Below are 19,728 nucleotides of genomic sequence, written 5' to 3'. Positions count from 1 at the left end.
GGTCCATCCAGTTCACCTACCACCATTCTGGTAGTCGCAAGATACAACGATACTGGCGTTTACAGCCGTTTTTAAAGCAGAAATTAGAACTAACTTTTTCCTAGGTTAGCGTTCTATTAAACGCTGCCTGTACCCATTTCTGGGACATAATGAAGACGAAACTCAGCCCATTGAGGTCTGCAACTTATTGAAAGATCTTTATTTGATGAAACTATAGTAGCTTCCTTTATGTAATCATATAGTCATGTCTCAATCTTCACCTCTCCGAACATGTGGATGGACTTCATAAACAAACAGTTTTTCAGTGCTGAGTCTATTTAAATTAAGATAGTGATATGTTGGCAACTTGTCCACTGAGATAAAAAGAAAATAACTGCAAATGCTAGAAATATGAAATTAAAACTGAAAAATGCTGGAAATACACATCAGGTTCATTTGCATCTTTATAAGGCTGACCAAAACAAAGAGTAGGCAGCAAATTAAAAGATAAAGATTCTGGTTCAAATCTGTTAAATATTAATACAAAGAAGCAGTTGATGGGTTAATAGCCTGTGAAGAAATGTTTTTGAAGGGCTGGAAAAGTGAAAGACAAAGATCTTCAGTTCATCTGGGAGAAAGTTTTAGAAAAGATAAACAAAACTCCAAAGTAGAAAGGAGCAAATGTAAATGAGAACACTAGCAGGTCAATGGGGGAGATAGTTGAGGCCTGAAGTTGCTAAAGTCAATATTCAGACTAGCGAGCAGTAGAGTATCCAGAAGGAAAATAAAATACTGTCCCTTCTAGCATATACGTGTAATCAAGTAGTCACATTTGTAGTCATAGCTGTTTTTTAAAAAAAAGCACCAAACTATATTGGTTATGTGAATGTAATTAGCATATTGTATTTTTTTTTAAACTGCAGTGATTATGTGCAAAAGATAGTTTTTATGGGTATAACCATTGAGAAATTAATGGCTAATGCCCACTGCTACCTATGAGGGAGGGATGGAAGAAGGAAGGAAGCATTTATAATCACACCTTTCACAACTTCAGGACTTCCCAAAGTACTTCAAAGCCAATAAAGTATATGTTAGGTCTATGTTACATTTTACATACACATTTACAATTTTTGTTGCTCAGAGCTGTTAACAATCATATCAGCTATAACAGATTAATATAAATTTGCATTAGCTGCTCTGGTTATACTTTAATTACAAAAGCTTTTTTGTAACACTGGGAGACTATTCAATATTCCTACCTTTGTTGCCAAGGAAAGCATGTTACTGCTGTAGAAAGGAGGAGTCAAAGTTGCCATTTGATACAGGATGCATCCTGCGGCCCAAATGTCTGCCTTCTCTCCATATGGCTCGCTCTTCACTATCTCTGGACTAAAGGGGTTAACAGCTATTAGTAACTTAAGTACCCAAAGGAATTTATTTTCATTACTAATTCCACTCTCCCCCACCCCCCCCCCCCCCACCCCCCATGGAGGCTACTTGATTTATCACTATGGACCCTCCCAAGGAGGGAGAATGTAAATTCCAATATAACCAAGATGACCTGGAAAATTTCTGTTTTTTCCCTTTCTTCGGGTGCCTGGCATTTCTGAAACTCAAACTTACAACAGTTGATTGGGAGTCAAACGATCAACCACATAAATTAAAATTCCTCCCGAGAACTTAATTTTCCCCTATTTATTACAGTTTGCTAAAGATTTCATTGTTCATACAAATTTATTCATTAAAATTTGTGATAATATTCAATAGTACATTTGTAGGGTAAAAAATGGTCAGAATGTATTCTAAATTCAGAAAATGCTGGAAATATAGAACAGGCCTGACCAAGGATTATATCTATAAAGTTAACCTGTCTTTTTTCTTTATTGATGCTGACTGGCTTGCTGTATATTTCCTTTTATATAACTCCTCTCTCTGCTCTTCTGTATTATAAGGCTATCAACTATGAATAATGAACATTAAACTTCCAGGGCCAGAACTGCACAAGGAATCCTGATGTTGTCAACTATAAAAATGAACAAATCATATCTTCTCATCCTTTTAAGATGATTTTACTAGCGACAATAATTGACACAGGCAGCTGTTCCTAAATAAACCCCTACTGTGTGAAGTAATTAACTTCTGGTTAAATCAATATTCTCCCTTAATTATCTTAATCTTTGGTACAAAGTATTGTAATGAACTTTCACTACATGAGATAATGATTGCACTTAGAAATTAACCAACATTTTAACACAAAAGAAATCAAACCATAAATCTACTGAAATTCTAGTAAATGGTATTTTGAGAGCTGTTGGAATCATTTTAGAGGGGCATCTGGCATAACTTTCCTTTTCAATTGTTTTACATTGAAATCAACAAAAGGGGACATTGGGTCTGATTATATTTTGTATTTGTGTGTTGGTATACTCAGTGTTGGAAGATTATGTTCATGCCGGAAAATGTTACTTAGCAATTTTCTCTACTACAAAGTAAATGTCACATAAATATTAGATTCTTATGTGACCTTCGCCGAGACATCAAAGCCATTTTTTCCCATGCTATCCCAAGGTGGAAGTTAAGAGCTCATTTGTCATGTTCTATTTTTCAAATCGCAATTTATTTTTTTTAAAGTTACTATTTTGAGGATTTAAAGAACACTGCAGGCCTAGTTCTAGTAAACTTTTTTTCATTGAACTGTTCCTTTTCCACTTTCCAGCCAGCATGTCACTAAAACACTTCCATTTTTTTGTCAGTTTCTTTCCCAACATTGCTTTGTTTTTCAGGGGTTTTTTTTACTGCCAAGATTATTTTATTTATTTTTTGGCAGAGCTTTTTGCATCTGAACATTGGTGGATTTTCCCTTTGCTGTAGGATATTCAAAATTTAATGACATCTAAAATTGAACCCAATAATTAATCCCAAAGAAACTCAGATTTGCATTCCTACTTAATGCAGGAGCTGAATTTCAGCATACGGTGTTCCTTTCACTGAGCAAAAATATAAAGGCAAGCCCATCCAATAAGTTTATAACTTTTTATATATTAAAGCCCAACTGAGGCTGCCATTAAACAGACAAACTTCTTTAAGGCAATAATAAAGTGTCAGCTTGGCATAGTCAAGTCAGAAGGTTGAGAGTTCTAACCCCACAGCAGACTTGAGCACATAATCTGGGTTGACATTTCAGTGCAGTACTGAGGAAATGCTGCACCGTTAGAAGTGCCATCTTTCGGGTGAGACCCTGTCTGCCTGCTCAGGTGGACATAAAGGATCCGTAGCACTACTTAAAAAAGAGCAGGGAGCTTTATTGGTGGCCGAGCCAATATTCCTCCAAAAAACAGATTATCTGGTTATTCATTCATTTGCTGTTTGCAGGACCTTACTGTGTGCAAATTGGCTGCCATGTTTGCCTACATAACAATAGTGACTGCACTTCAAAATGTAATCCATTGGCTGTAATGCGCTTGGGATGTCCTCAGAACATGATAAAGCACTACATAATTACGAGTTCTTTCATTCATTGATGGTAACCTATTAGGAACCTGGTGCAAAGTTTCTTCGCTATTTCAGGAGAATTCTATCACTTGTGTGCAGTTCAACTCCCCAAAATGGATTTGTTCTGAGCCGCTCCTTTTATTAACTCCTCACCATCACTTCAAATTAACAACATGCTCTGTTGAACTACATGCTACTGCACAAGTAAAATGACAGTTGGCTCCTGTCAAGCACCCTCATAATCTTATATGTTTCAATGAGATCACCTCTCATTCTTCTGAACTCCAGAGAGTTTCGGTCCTTTCTACTCAACAAGAATGCATTATTTTTTGTAACGCACACTCATCCTGTAGTTAAACAAGCTCAAAGGAGCAGCTAAAGTTAAATTCCAGCATTCGGCTTACCATGAATACAAGATAGTCCCAACAACTGAAGTCATCTTGCTGTTTTCTTGCTTCTGTTTTGCAAGGCCAAAATCAGCTACAATTCAAAACATGCAGTGAGCAAATATGACACAGTACACAATTACCAATTGAATTGAATGCTACAATTTATCACATAAATCTTGCCAATACTATTATATCAATGGGTTAAATAGAAGTTACTGGCAAAATTTGTTAGTGAAAATGCATGTTTACAAGAAGTAATGTATATGTATTTTTGAAATAGTTCCAACCAAACAATGTGCAAAGTTAATTTGAAAATGAAGATATAACCCACAATATAAGAGAGTACCACATGAACTGTATGATTCCAGAAACTCCTCAATAATCATATCAAGGTTGCATGGCTGAGTTGGGGCTCCTATGCTTTTTTTTAAAAAAATGAAATGTAAATTGAAAACTATTTAAGGCCAAAAAAAATGAAGAAATCACATTTTTGGAAAAAAAAAGAAAACTTTTAAAGTAAATAGAGACCCACAAAGAACAGATGATTCTAGATCTCTTCAATAATCAAATCAGTTTACAAAAAAGATTGTAAACTGAAGTTAAAAGGTTACATTTTAAAAATAATTTTACAATGTTAAACTGTCAGAATATAAATCAGTATAACATATTGGAAAATATTAACTGCAAATGTGTAACATGAATTTTGAAATAGATAAATGATTTTCAAATCATGACAAATAATCACCCTTCAAGGAGTTTTGGGAGGAATCGTCAATGCCTGTACCATCTGGATAATATGCTCCCATACCAGCTATCAGATGATGCCCCAACATTTCTTCAAGAATGCTGAATCTTTAGTGGTCGCAGTGACATGCTGGCTGGATAAGAAAGCGGTTTCATGGACGGACAGGCATGTATGTCACATCGACTGTGGTGAACATACTGTAACACACTGAGGTTCGAATAGCATGGATGGAGGAAGTGACTGGGTCAATGCTGACACTCAGCTTTATTGCACTTGGGTACAAGTGAAAAAGATTGCTGGTATCTAGAAGAAAGCTGTAAGTGTACCTACCTTTATACACATTTCTATTGGGGTCCAGCACATATGGCACAAAGTCAATTTGTGACTTAAAGCACCTCAGACAGGTAGCATCTAAACCAGTAGAAACAGTCTCCTTTTCTACACAGTCTTTAAAGACAGAAAAGCTGCTAACAACGGTTTTAGTGGTGCACACTTGCATGGCGACAGCTAAATGTTGAAAGGTGTACTCACAACTAACACTGCCACTGGAACCATCAGGCATGTTGCATTGCAATTCAATCACATAAGGAGTAATATAGACTGGCCACACGTGTGATTCTCTGTGTGTTCTGCAAATCTTTAACACTTAGAAGTCTTGTGTGCACAACTACTATGAGCATGCGCCTTCAAACTCTCCCACTCCAGCTCCTTCCACAATATCCAGACCCAAGGATTATCTTCTCAAAGTCTCTGTAACCCTTTAAATAATGCAGGCAGCATAGACTGGTGCATAATGAAGGATTCACGGCTGCTGCTGGGATAATGATGTTTCTGTGATCAGGCACCATCTGAACATTAATTGAATGAAAACCTTTTGTTCATGTAGGCCACATGGTTTATATAAAAGAGTTCTAATACCCGTATTTGCAGCATGGACTTTTTGGAGCCCTGCCACCATGTGAACACTATGCCCCATCCAGCTGATGCCCCTTCCCACAGAGAAAATGACAATGCTTGCCTCTTCCAAACGCTGCATGTCACTTGCTTAATATACGTGTTCACTACAGACAGGTTAATCTAGCAGATGTCGCTGCAGTGACTTGGAAGGATAGAGTAGCATAAATGCCTACTTCTGTGGTAACTTTCACTGCTACAAAGAACATGTCTATTCAAGATATCTGCAGTTCAGCATGTAGCATATGGAATAAATCTATGGCACCCTCTCTTGCAATGTAAAAAAGATGAAGGTAGGTCTGACACGATGAGGTAAGAACATAAAAACATAAGAAATAGGAGCAGTAGTAGACCATGGGGCCCATCGAGCCTGCTACGCCATTCAATAATACCATGGCTGATCTTCTACCTTAACTCCACTTTCCTGCCCTATCCCCATATCCCTTGATTCCTATAATGTCCAAAAATCTATCAATCTTAGTCTTGAATATACTCAGCCACAGCCCTCTCGGGTAGAGAATTCCAAAGATTCACAACCCTTTGAGTGAAGATTTTTTTCTTCATCTCGGTCCTAAATGGCCAACCCCTTATCTTGAGGCTATGACCCCTAGTTCTAGACTCTCCAGCCAGGGGAAACAACCTCTCAGCATCTATCCTGTCAAGCCCTCTAAGAATTTTATACCTTTCAATGAGAACACCCCTCATTCTAAACTCGAGAGTATAGGCCCATTCTACTCAATCTCTCCTCATAGGACAACCCTCTCATCCCAGGAGTCAATCTAATAAACCCTATTTGCACCCCCTCTAAGGCAAGTATATCCTTCCATAGGTAAGGAGACCAAAACTGTACACAGTACTCCAGGTGTGGTATCACCAGAGCCCTATATAATTGCAGCAAGACCTCCTTACTCTTATGCGCCAATCCCCTTGCAATAAAGGCTAACCTACTATTTGCCTTTCTAAATGCTTGCTCTACTTGCATGTTAACTTTCTGTGATTCATGTACAAGGACAACCAAATCCCTCTGACTACCAACATTTCTTAGTGTCTCACCTTTTAAAAAATATTCTGCTTTTCTATTCTTCCTACCAAAGTGGATAATTTCACATTTCCCCACATTGTACTCCATCTGCCATCTTCTCGCCCACTCACTTAACCTGTCTGTATTCCTCCTCACAGTTTACCTTCCCACCCAGATTTGTATAGTCAGCAAACTTGGATACATTACATATTGCACTTATGTTCTTATGTCCCCTCATCCAAGTCATTAATATAGATTGTAAATAGCTGAGCCTCAAGCACCAATCCTTGCGGCACCCACTAGTTACAACCTGCCAACCCGAAAATTCCTACTCTCTGTTTTCTGTCCATTAACCAATCCTCAATCCATGCTAATATATTACCCCCAATCCCATGAGCCCTAATCTTGTGTAACAGCCTCTCATATGACACCTTATCAAATGCCTTTTGAAAATCCAAAATATACTACATCCACTGGTTCCCTCTTATCTACCCTGCTAGTTACACCCTCAAAAAATTCTAATAGATTTGTCAAACACAATTTCGCTTTCAGAAAACCATGTTGACTCTGCCTAATCATATTATGATTTTCTTAATGTCCCATCACCACGCCCTTGATAATAGATTCTAGCATTTTCCCTACTATTGATATCATACTAGCTGGCCTGTAGCTCTCTGTTTTCTCTCTCCCTCCTTTCTTGAATAGCGGGGTTACATTTGCTACCTTCCAATCCACTGGGACTGTTCTAGAATCTAGGGAATTCTGGAAGATCAAAACCAATGCATCCACTATCTCTGCAGCCACCTCTTTTAAAACCCAAGGATGTAGGCCATCAGGCCCAGGGGATTTGTTGGCTTTTAGTCCCATAAATTTCTCTAGTACTTTTTCTTTACTAATATTAATTACTTTAAGTTCCTCCCTCTCATTAGACCCTTAGTTCCCCACTATTTCCAGTATGTTTTTTATGACTTCTACTGTGAAGACAGATACAAAATATTTGTTTAACCTCTCTGCCATTTCCTTATTCCCTATTATAATTTCTCCTGTCTCAGCTTCTAAGGGGCCCAGGTTTACTTTTGCTAATCTCTTCCTTTTCATATACTCGTAGAAGCTCTTACAATCTGTTTTTATATTTCTTGCTAGTTTACTCTCCTATTCAATTTTCTCCCTCTATCAACTTCTTGGTTATCCTTTGCTGATTTCTATAACCCTCCTAATCCTCAGGCTTACTACTCTTCTTGGCAACATTGTAAGCCTCTTCTTTTAATCTAATACTATCCTTAACTTCTCTAGTTAGCCACGATTGGATCATTTTTCCTGTGGAGTTTTTATTCCTCAAGGGAATGTATATCCATTGGGGGTTCCAATAATGCGGCATGATTTAAATGAGGAAGACAAGTTCATGAGGGTTCAACAAATGCAGATACAACAACATCGGAGGAATTATATCCACAACCATCACTATCCTAGGGCATGCATTTACAGACCCTGCCACATCTACTTGATCTATTTATTGAAACCGCCATCCATCCATCCATGAAGTTGTTGGGGAGAATGATCCTGAAGCTTAACAAGATGTTCCAATGACTTTATCGACCTTAGTGGCAATAATATTCTGCCATGGAGATGGTCCTTGGTGAGAGGCATTTCGCCTTTTGTACCTAAGCTAAATCTTGTAATTTTACATCTGTTTTACAATGTGGAGAACTTCAATTTTTGCCACGTTCCTTTAGCATGCGAGTAATGGAAAAAAATAATTTGGATAGGCAAATTTCCTGGCTTGTTTCCAGCAGTAATGGGGTAATCTATAATGATTACAACTATACCTGTAGGGGGAGCAAATATTATTACTCTGCACCTGATACATAAAACAGTTCAAGTGCAAATTAAATTGGGCATCTTTTAAACCGTAGAGATATATGGTAGTAATTCAATCCAGCTTGTATATACATAGGAAGGAAAAAATATCTGAACCTCTGAGGTACATTCCATATGCACAAAAAGCATTCTACCATCTACTCCATTATTGCACATTGTATTGTGACCTGCAATTTTCACCTTTATTTAGGATGCAAAGTGACTGAAAAAAAGGCTTGTAGTTAAAACCTAATTGAAGAAGCTATTTCCCTCTTTTTAGTATTTTTGATCTTCCCCACCAAGAAAAATTGGGAAAGATATTTTGGGGGGAAAAAAAAGAGAAAAAAATGGGAGAAATTGAGATTTACCTTCAAAGTCGGAAAGAAAGAAAAGCTTCCATTTATAAAGTGCCTCATCATGTCTCATAAGCATACCAAAGTGCTTCACAGACAATGAATTACTTTGAAGTGTAGTCACTGTTGTTTTGTAGGCAAACTTAGCAGACATTTTGTGCACAGCAAGATCACACACCTGGCAATGAGATAAATAACTAGTTTATCTGTATTTGGTAGTGTTAATTGAGGGAGGAATATTGTACCTCAGCTTAATGTCTCAACCAAGAATGGCATCTTTGGCAATGAAGCACTCACTCAGTACCGCACTGATGTGTTAGCCTAGCACACCATGGGATTATTTGCCCAATAATCCATCTCTTCCTGTAGGGAAATGGCTAGCCTCGAGTAGCCAGCTACATCAACTGTATAGCCAACATCAAACCCACAATATGGGCAATACTGGGAGCAAACTCACATCCTACTATTCTGCAGCTCGATTCACTATCCTACTATTCCGTTGCTTGTGGATGGGAGGAATTTAATGACTAAATGCAGGTTATATGCTGCATTAAACTTTTCTTTCCATTTTTCTACTGAATCAATTGTGAACGTGCAGCCTACATTTGAATGCTTTATTTGGTGAAATTGTTGTTTTCAGCTTTTTATCTAATTTATTTTCGTCCAGAAACCCTTTTCATGATGTTAAATTGGTGCAACACCAAACTTGAGAAAGACAGGAGTTATGTATGCCATCTCCTAGCTTAAATTACATTTTGTAATTCCTCCATCAAGTATTTAACATTTAACTTTATTAAATGCATTAAAAATTGTAATGATTCTTTGAGACAATAGAAACCTTAGATCAAAAGCAAAAATACTGCGGATGCTGGAAATCGAAAATAAAAACAGAAAATGCTGGAAATACTCAGCAAGTGAGGCAGCATCTGTGGAGAAAGGAACAGAGTTAACGTTTCAGGTCGATGACCTTTCATCAGAACTGGAAGATGTTAAAGAGTTAAAGTTTTTAAGCAAGTACAGAGCCAGGCAAAGGGGGGAGGAATGGGAGGGGAGCGGAGGAAAGAACCAAAGGGAAGGTCTGTGATAGGGTGGAAGGCAGGAGTGATTAAATAATTAATAGAAAATTTCTGAAGAAGCTGAGAAAGGACATCCTGCAAACTTTGTTAATTGACTGTTGGCCACCTGCTAAGTCCAGCCATGAAATAATGAAATTGAAAAGCCTGCTGCTCATTCACTTATTCGAAGGGTCACAAATGAGTGGAAAAGTAGTTCAGGACATAGAAAGGGGAACAACATGTACAGCTCTGATTCAGAAGGCAATATCTGATAAGGAGTATGTCAAACTCGTGTGGCTATAGTCACTTGGTTGAGTGTTTGGAATGAGATGATGGCTTTTGTACAGTTGAATGGCAACTTTCAGTTTTCATTTTCTGTGATATGCTATTTGCATGTTTTGGCTTTTTGCCATCAATATCTGCATTAAAAAATTGTTCAAGATTTACTGATACTAGGGAATGATGACAAGCAGATTTATCTGCTAATAAGCAACTGATTGGTTTCCTCATTTCATTAGACAGAATTCAACTTATAACTATAGCTGTACTATGGGATTTGTTGTGTGGAAAGAGCCAAGAAATGTTGTTGGTTACCTTTTACAGTTTTATATTCTAACTTGAGCCATGCTTAGCACAGGAGGAGGTGCCGGAGGTATATACCTTACTGCAACAAAAAAGGGAAAGCAAAGTAATAGGGATCAGGCATTCCCCTTCAACTTGGAGGGGAGGAGGATTGTTGATCCTCTGCTTTCGATTTTGGCTGCGATTTGTTGCAGTACAAGATCTATCTTCTGCACTATGGTCTGATCTCAAAACAGTAGCACATTTTTCAAGACTGACCCTGGGTTTAGATCCTTCCCCATTGTGTAGTTCTTCCTGGTTTGGTCCAACAGGTCCCTGGGGTCAGCAGTGGGAGAAGGAGTAAGGACCAAATTCAAGCAGGAACCCACGCTCTGCCTCCCTGCCATCATTTACATGTAGCAGGGTGGTCTGGTCTGAGGCGGCCTACTTCCTTTGATGGTCAAAGAGGAGGCAATCCAGGTCAGCAGTAGGAAGGGAGGAGATATGGTCGTAGACCTCCTAGCCTATTTTCCTTCATCGATGGTATAGTAGAAGAGAATCCAGCCCTCTGTATTTATGATAGGCTGAATACAAGCAAAGAATTGGTAGACATGAATTTCTGGTGCCACCTGAGACAAGAATATGAGGTATAGATTGACAATTTGGAGTGCCTGAGGTAAGGTGAGCGGACGTGGTTGGAGTTCGGGGCGGAGCGCCGGATCGGATAAAGAGTTCGGGGCTTCAGGGAGAGAGGTAAGAAAATCAAAAGTTGTGTCAGCAGAAGAGAAGGAGCTGATTGGCTGCTAGCTGGTGAGTGTTTCTTTTACCAGTGAGTGTCTTTTTCTTTTAAGTCTTTAGTTTATTTCAGTTAAATTTAGTTAATCTAACAAATTGAGGCATGGCAGGGCAGCTCAGACCCTTCGACTGCACATCCTGTGCCATGTGGGAACTCCAGGATACTTCCTGTGTCCTGGACAACCAAAGGTACAGGAAGTGTTGTCAGCTGGAGGAGCTCGAGCTCAGGATTTCGGAGCCTGAGCAGCAGCTGGTGTCACTGCATCCCCGAGGCTGAGAGTTTCGTGGATAGCACGTTTCAGGAGGTGGTCATCCCGCAGCTTAAGAGAGTGCAGGCAGAGAGGGACCGGGTGACCACCAGACAGACAAGGAGGAGTAGGCAGGTAGCGCAGGAGTCCCCTGAGAGCATCTCACTCTCCAACCAGTATTCAGTTCTGAATACTGGTGAGGGGGAGGATTCCTCTGGGGAGTGCAGCCAGAGCCAAGACCATAGCACCATGGGTGGCCCAGCTGTATAGGGGAAAGAAGAAAGGTCAGGAGAACAACAGTTTCGGGGATTCTATGGTTAGGGTAGCAGACAGGCGTTTCTGCGGCCACAGACGTGGTTCCAGGATGGTTTGTTGCCTCCCTGGTGCCAGGTCAAGGATGTCACTGAGCGGCTGCCGAACATTCTGGGAGGGGAAGGTGAACAGCCAAAGGTCGTGGTCCATATCGGTACCAACGACATAGGTAGAAAGAGGGATGAGGTCCTGCAGGCATATTTTAGGGAGTTAGGAAAGAGATTAAGAAGCAGGACCTCAAGGGTAGTAATCTCTGGATAATTCCCAGTGCCACGCACTAGTGAGTATAGAAATAGGGGGATAGAGAAGATGAACGCTTGGCTGGAGAAATAGTGCAGGAGGGAGGGCTTTAGATTCCTGGGGCATTGGGACCAGTTCTGGGAGAGGTGGGACCTGTACAAGCCAGATGGGTTGCACTTCAACAAGGCCGGGACCAATATTCTTGCGGGGAGCTTTGATAGTGCTGTTGGGGAGGGTTTAAACTAGCTTGGCAGGGGGATGGGAACCTGAGTGTAGATCCAAATGGGACAGAATCACAACTGGAGATGGAAGGCAGAAAATTAGTAAGTGAGTTTGGAAGGCAGAGGAAACAAAGGTTAGAAAATAAACAACAAAGGAGTTTGGCAGTACTTAAAGGTATATACCTCAATGCAAGGAGTATAGTCAATAAGGCAGATAAGCAGAGGGCTCAGATAGACACATGGCAGTATGATATGTTAGCTAATACAGAAATATGGCTTAAAGAGGGGCAGGAATGGCAGCTCAACATCCCTGGTTGCAGGGTTTTCAAATGAGATAGAGGGGGAGATAAAAAAGAAAGAGACGGTGGCAATTTTGGTTAAAGAAACAATTACAGCTGTGAGGAGGAATGATATGTTAAAAGGATCATCAAATGAGGCCATATGGGTTGAGCTAAGAAACAAAAAAGGGGCAATCACACTACTGGGGGTGTACTATAGACCCCCAAATAGTCAGAGGGAGATAGAAGAGCAAATATGTAGGCAAATTTCTGAGAAATGCAAAAACAATAGGGCAGTAATAGTAGGGGATTTCAACTACCCTAATATTAACTGGAATACAAACAGTGTGAAGGGCATAGAGGGCACAAAATTCTTAAACTGCATTCAGGAGAACTTTTTAGCCAGTACGTAGCAAGCCCAAGAGAAGGGGCAGTTCTGGATTTAGTTTTAGGAAATGAAGCTGGGCAGGTGGAAGGAATAGCAGTGGTAAAGCATTTTGGTGGTAGTGATCATAATTTAGTTAGATTTAGCATAGTTAGGGAAAAGGACAAAGACAGAACAGGAGCTAAAGTTCTCAACTGGGGAAAGACCAACTTTACTAAGCTGAGAAGTGATTTAGCAAAAAAATGGACTGAAAACAGCTACTTGAAGGTATCAATGTCAGACCAGTGGGAGGCATTCAAGGGGGAGATTCAAGGGATTCAGAGTAAACACGTTCCCACAAAGAAAAAGGGTGGGACTGCTAATTATTGAGCCCCCTTGATGTCAAGAAGCATACAGGGTAAGATAAGGCAGAAAAGGAAAGCTTATGTCAGACACCGAGAACTCAATACTGCGGAAAGCCTAGAGAAGTATAGAAAGTGCAGGGGTGAAACTAAAAAGGAAATTAGGAAAGCAAAGAGAGGGCATGAAAAAATATTGGCACTTAAAATAAAGGAAAACCCAAAGATGTTTTATAAATACCATAAGTGCAAGAGGATAACTAAGGAGAGTAGGGCCTATCAGAGACCAAAAAGGTAACCTAAGTGTGGAGGCGGAAGATGTGGGTATAGTTGTTAATCAATATTTTGCGTCTGTCTTCACAAAAGAGAGGGACGATGCAGACATTGTAGTTAGGGAGGAGGAGTGTGAAATATTGGATGCGATGAACATAGTAAGAGAGGAAGTATTAAGGGAATTAGCATCTTTGAATCACCAGGGCCGGATGAAATGCATCTCAGGCTATTAAAAGAAGCAAGGGAGAAAATAGTGGAGGCTCTGAGCATTATTTTCCAATCCTCACTGGATACAGGCGTAGTGCCAGAGGATTGGAGGACTGCTAAATTTGTACCATCGTTTAAAAAGGGAGCGAGGGATAGACCGAGTAATTACAGGCCAGTCAGTCTAACACGATAGTGGGCAAATTATTGGAATCAATTCTGAGGGACAGGATAAACCATCACTAAGAAAGGCATGAAGTAATCAAGGGCAGTCAGCATGGATTTGTTAAGGGAAGGTCATGTCTGACTAACTTGATTGAATTTTTTGAGGCGGTAACAAGGTGGGTCAGTGAGAGCAGTGCATTTGATGTAGTCTACATTGATTTTAGCAAGGCTTTTGACAAGGTCCCACAAGGCAGACTGGTCAAAAAAGTACAAGCCCATGGCATCCAAGGGAGAGTGGCAAGTTGGATCCAAAATTGGCTCAGTGGCAGGAAGCAAAGGTTAATGGTTTCTGTGACTGGAAGGCTGTTTCCAGTGGGGTTCCGCAGGGCTCAGTACTGGGTCCCTTGCTTTTTGTGATATATATTAATGGTTTGGACTTAAATGTAGGGGGCATGATTAAGAAGTTTGCAGATGATACAAAAATTAGCTGTGTGGTTGATAGTGAAGAGGAAAGCTGTAGACTGCAAGAAGATATCAATGGACTGGTCAGGTGGGCAGAAAAGTGGCAAATGGAATTCAATCCGGAGAAGTGTGAGGTAATGCATTTGGGGTGGGGAAACAAGGCAAGGGAATACACAATAAATGAGGGGATACTGAATGGTGTATACCTGGACGTGCACCTGAAGTGCCGTAATCTATATGGCTACAGACCAAGTGCTGGAAAGTGGGATTAGGCTGGGTACCTCACTTTCGGCCAGCGCGGACATGATGGGCTGAGTGGCCTCCTTCTGTGCTGTAAATTTTCTATGATTTCTATGATTGTGGTATCCTGATCAGGTAATGGGCTATGATTAAGGCACGGAGCTCATCAACTCATCCAGCTGAAATCAGCTATTCGTTTTCTATCATAAAAAGCTCTAAGCATATAATGGTTGGGGTGAAGGTTGCATTAGCTTGCACAAGCCTACAGAATACCAGGTTCTCTCCATAAATGGCTAAAAAAGTTGATATAATCTCAAAGAATTCTCGTGCAATACCAGCTGTTGCCTATTGCATTATACAACTGGACTTAAGCCTTGTATTCTGGAGTATCTGAAAGCAGTTCAAGACCTGAGTAACTTTGCAAAGGAAGGAGTGACAGTCTCTGTCAGTGCTACACTTAAAATGCTTTAAATGCATTTTATAATTATAAATAAAATCATTGTAGGCAGCTACAACAATCTGAATTCCTATGTCCTTATTCTTAACTGATCCTCGAGTTGGAATCATACCTTTTCACATCCCTGGTCTGGAACCTTACTCCAATATCTGGGACCTAAAAGCTACTTTGTAGATTTTATTTTCCGAAGGGGAAGAATTTAAAAATTTTCAGCTGAATCTTTCTAAAAGATGCATCTAAAATATGAAAAGCAGTATGATGTTTTGATGTAGCAGCTGACCATTTAAGGAGTCCATTTTGATAACTATTAGCTTCTTTAGTAACTTTGGTTCTCTTTTAGAGTCAATATGTGAAGTTTTTGTTACAGTAAACTGCGTTACATCTCAAAATATTTTACTATATTAAGGAATGGCACAGAAAATGTTCAAAGATAGACCGAATGGCCTCCTTCTGTGTTGTATCACTCTATGATTCTAAGAAAAAAAGAGTAAGTTGACAAGTCTTGTACGGAGCTATAATGCCACCTAGTGGTAGGAAGCATTAAAATCAAAAAGCAAAATACAGCAGGTGCTGGAAATCAGAAACAAAACAGAAAATTTTGGAAACACTCAGCGGGTTAGGTAGCATCTGTGGAGAAAGAAAAAAGGTTAACATTTCAGGTCTATAACCCATTGTTAGAACCAGATGATACAAATGAACAGCTTATGAGGACGAACAGAGCAATGAAAAATAGGGTAGGAAGAAAGTGAGCACATACACAAGAAAATAAAAAAATGATCTGTAAAGTGATTGGGTGAAGTACAGGATTTGATTAAATGAGAGATGTGATAATAGCGCAGGACAAAAGAGAGCACGATGAGAGAAATTAGAGAAATTAAAAATTTATGAGACCCAGAGGATGGCTGAATAGTTAAAGCAGAGGGGGAGGGAAGCATGTCAAAACTGGCAAAGCTGAGAAGGCTCCAGTGGCCAGAGAATGTGGTGGAACAAAAAGCTTAGGTAGACAACAGGGTGCAGACCACCACGCTGGCCATGTACCGAGCATCCCAAGCACCAACACACAACCACTCCCATCCCCAGAAGTGCTGGTACACCCATCCTACACTGCTGTCAGAGAAAACTGGAGCTATGGTTGCAGTCTGAAGTTTTTAAAAGTCACTTAAGGCCAAAGAGCTGCAAAATGCCTAGTAGAAAGATGAATTGCTGTTCCTCGATCTTGTGTTGAACTTCTTTAGAACACTACAGAAGGCTAAAGACAGAGGTCAGCCTGGGATAAAAACGGAAAATGCTGGAAATATTCACGCAGCATCTGCGGAGAGAGAAACAGAGTTAACGTTTCAGGTCAATAACCTTTCGTCAAAACTGGAAGTAGTAAAGATTTAACAGTTTTTAAGCAAGTACAGAGCCAAGGAAAGGAGGAAGGGGAGGAAAGAACAAAAGGAAAGGTCTGTGATAGGGTGGAGGACAGGAGTGATTAAATGACAAAAGGGATGATGGTGCAAGTCAAAAGGGGGTGGTAATGGAACAAATAAAGAAACAAAAAATGAGTCTAGAGCAGCTGTAAATGGCATCAGTAGAACCATTACCAGCACCTACTGTCCAAAAAAAATGGGAGCAGCGGTTATGATCTGAAGTTATTGAAACCAATGTTGAGTCCGGAAGGTTGTAAAGTGCCTAATTGAAAGATGAGGTGCTGTTCCTCAAGCTTCATTGAAACAGTGTAGGAGGTCGAGGACAGAAATGCAGAGTATTTTTTAAATGGAGAGAGATTGGGAAATGTTGATGTTCAAAGGAACTTGGGTGTCATTGTACGTGAGTCACTGAAAGCTAACATGCAGGTACAGCAAGCAATTAGGAAGGCAAATGGTATGTTGGCCTTTATTACAAGAGGATTTGAATACAGGAGTAAAGATGTCTTACTGCAATTATATACGGCCTTGGTGAGACTGCACCTGGAGTATTGTGTACAATTTTGGTCTCCTTACCTAAGAAAGGATATACTTTCATAGAGGGAGTGCAACTAAGGTTCACCAGACTGATTCCTGGGATGGCCAGATTGTCGTATGAGGTGAGATTGAGTAGACTAGGCCGGTATTCTCTAGAGTTTAGAAGAATAAGAGGTGATCTCATTGAAACGTACAAAATTCTTACTGTGCTCGACAGGGTAGATTCAAGGAGGATGTTTCCCCTGGCTGGGGAGTCCAGAACCAGGGGTCACAGTCTCAGAATAAGGGGTAGGCCATTTAGGACTGAGATGAGGAGAAATTTCTTCACTTAGAGGGTGGTGAATCTTCGGAATTCTCTACCCTTGAGGGCTGTGGAGGCTCAGTCATTGAGTATATTCAAAACAGAGTTCGATAGATTTCTAGATAAAGGCATCAAGGGACATGGGGATAGTGCAGGAAAATGGCGTTGAGGTAGAAGATTAGCCATGATCTTGTTGAATGGCGGAGCAGGCTCAAGGGGCCGGATGGCCTACTCCTGCTCCCATTTCTTACGTTTTTATGAGAGGTCAGAGTGGGAGTAGGATGGGGAATTAAAATGGCAAGCGACCGGAAGCTCAGGGTCACACTTGCAGACTGAACAGAGGTGTCCAGCAAAGCGATCATCCAATCTGCACTTGGTCTACCCAATGTACAGGAGACCGCATTGTGAGCTGCGAATATAGTAAATTCAAAGAAGTACAAGTAAATTGTTTTTCCACCTGGAAGGAGTGTTTAGGGCCCTGGACGGTGGGAAACGAGGAGGTGAAAGGGCAGGTGTTGCATCTTCTGCTCTTGCACGGGAAGGTGCCGTAAGGAGAGTGGGTGGTGGGGTGATGGAAGAGTGGATCAGGATATCACGGAGGGAACGGTTCCTTCGAAATGCAGAAAGGGGAGGGGAAGATGTGTTTGGTGGTGGCATTGTGTTGGAGGTGGCGGAAATAGCAGTGGATGATCCGTTGAATCTGGAGGCTGGTGGGGTGGAAGGTGAGGACAAGGGGGACCCTATCGTGGTTCTGGGAGGGAGGGGAAGGGGTTAGGGCAGAAGTGCGGGAAATGGGACGGACAGGGTCAAGTGCCCTGCCAACTACAGTCGAGGGGGATCCTCGTATGAGGAAAAAGGTGAGGGAGGGAACCTGGGTGGGACTGGAACAAAGATTGTTCCAAGACATGGTAGCTATTACTGAGACATGGCTGCAAGATGGTCAGGACTGAGAACTGAATATACCAGGTTATAAGGTCTACAGGAAGGACAGGGAAACTGGTAGAGGGGGAGGAGAAGCCTAAGTGATAAAGGATGAAATTACTTCATTGATAAGAGAGGATATGATGAGAGGTTACTAGGCATTGGAGACGTTATGGGTAGAATTAAGAAATAGAAAAGGAATTAAAACTGTAGTGGGAGTTGTGTATAGGCCCCCTGGTAGCAGCTGTGAAGTGGCAGAATGTACAAATGCAGAGATTAGACAAGCACATAGCAAAGGCAGAGTGGATTTAATGGGAGATTTTAACTTTCATATAGATTGGGATAAGCAGCCAAGCTCATGACAGAAAGGTAACAAATTTCTTGAGTGCGTTCAGGTCAGCTTTCTGCAACAATATGTCCTGGAACCAACAAGGGGGCAGGCCATTTTAGATTTAATAATGAGTAACGAGCCAGATTTAGTTGACAGCTTAACAATGTATGAACATTTATCTAATATTAATCAGAATATGATCAAGTACAAAGTTGTGTTTGAAAGGGAGAAACCCGTATCAGCTACTAAGATTCTAAATTTAGGTAAGGCCGACTTCAACGGGATGAGACAGAGACTGTCCACAGTAAACTGGGCAAATCTGTTAATGGGTAAAATGACAGAAGATCAGTGGGAGGTGTTCAAAAAAGAATTTAATATGACACAGAGCCAGTTTATACCCCTTAGGGACAAGAGCTCCACTTGTCAAAAAAAACAGCCATGGACGACAAAAGAGGTAAGGGACAACATAAAACTAAAAGAAAAAGCATACAAAAATGCAAAAAATAGCACAGATTTTGGCGACTGGGAGAGATACAAAGAACAGCAAAGGGTGACAAAACAGATAGTAAGAGCAACAAAAAAGGAGTATGAAAAGAAACTTGCAAGGAATATCAAAAAGTTTTTTTACAATTATATTAGGAAAAAGAGCGTGATCAAGAGCAATGTGGACCTCTTAAAAACTGATAATGGTGATATTGTAAATGAAGAAATGGCAGACATATTGAATAATTACTTTGAGTCAGTATTTACAGTAGAGGAAGTGGATAGCATGCCGGACACCCAAAGGAAATTAATTTTCAGTCATTGAAGGGGACTCACCATAATTAACTTAAGCAAATTAACAGTAATGAAGAAAATAATGACACTAAAGAGTGACAAATCCCCAAGACCAGATGGTTTCCATCCCAGGGTATTAAAGGAAGTAGGTGAGAATATTGCAGATGCCGGAACTATAATCTTCCAAAGTTTTCTCGAATCAGAAACTGTTCCTTTAGATTGGAAAATTGCATGTCACTACGATATTTAAGAAAGGTGAGAGGGAAATCAGAGAATGAAAGACGAGTTAGCCTAACATCTGTTGTGGGGAAATTACTAGAGTCTATAATTAAGGATAGAGTGATTGAATGCCTTGAAAATTTTCAGCTGATCAGAGAACCAGCATGATTTTGTAAAGGGTAGGTCACGGCTGATCAACCTGATTGAAT

At 40.3% G+C, this 19,728-nt stretch overlaps 1 protein-coding gene across 2 annotated transcripts in view; it reads right to left on the bottom strand.

The window, feature by feature from the left end:
- nek10 (NIMA-related kinase 10) overlaps positions 1–19,728 on the bottom strand; it is a 211,732-nt gene that overhangs the window by 96,001 nt on the left and 96,003 nt on the right. For both annotated transcript variants that reach the window (XM_068002825.1, XM_068002817.1), the window contains exons 23-24: positions 3,876–3,951; positions 1,239–1,368 (exon numbers count right to left, since the gene is read on the bottom strand). In XM_068002825.1, coding sequence (XP_067858926.1) covers positions 1,239–1,368; positions 3,876–3,951 — 206 coding nt within the window. The remainder of the gene's footprint in view (positions 1–1,238; positions 1,369–3,875; positions 3,952–19,728) is intronic.

This window comes from Heptranchias perlo, chromosome 2 (genome assembly GCF_035084215.1).
Source record: "Heptranchias perlo isolate sHepPer1 chromosome 2, sHepPer1.hap1, whole genome shotgun sequence".
NCBI lineage: Eukaryota > Metazoa > Chordata > Chondrichthyes > Hexanchiformes > Hexanchidae > Heptranchias > Heptranchias perlo.
Note: the sequence above shows the minus strand (reverse complement) of the source record. Positions and strands in the feature narration are given on the sequence as shown.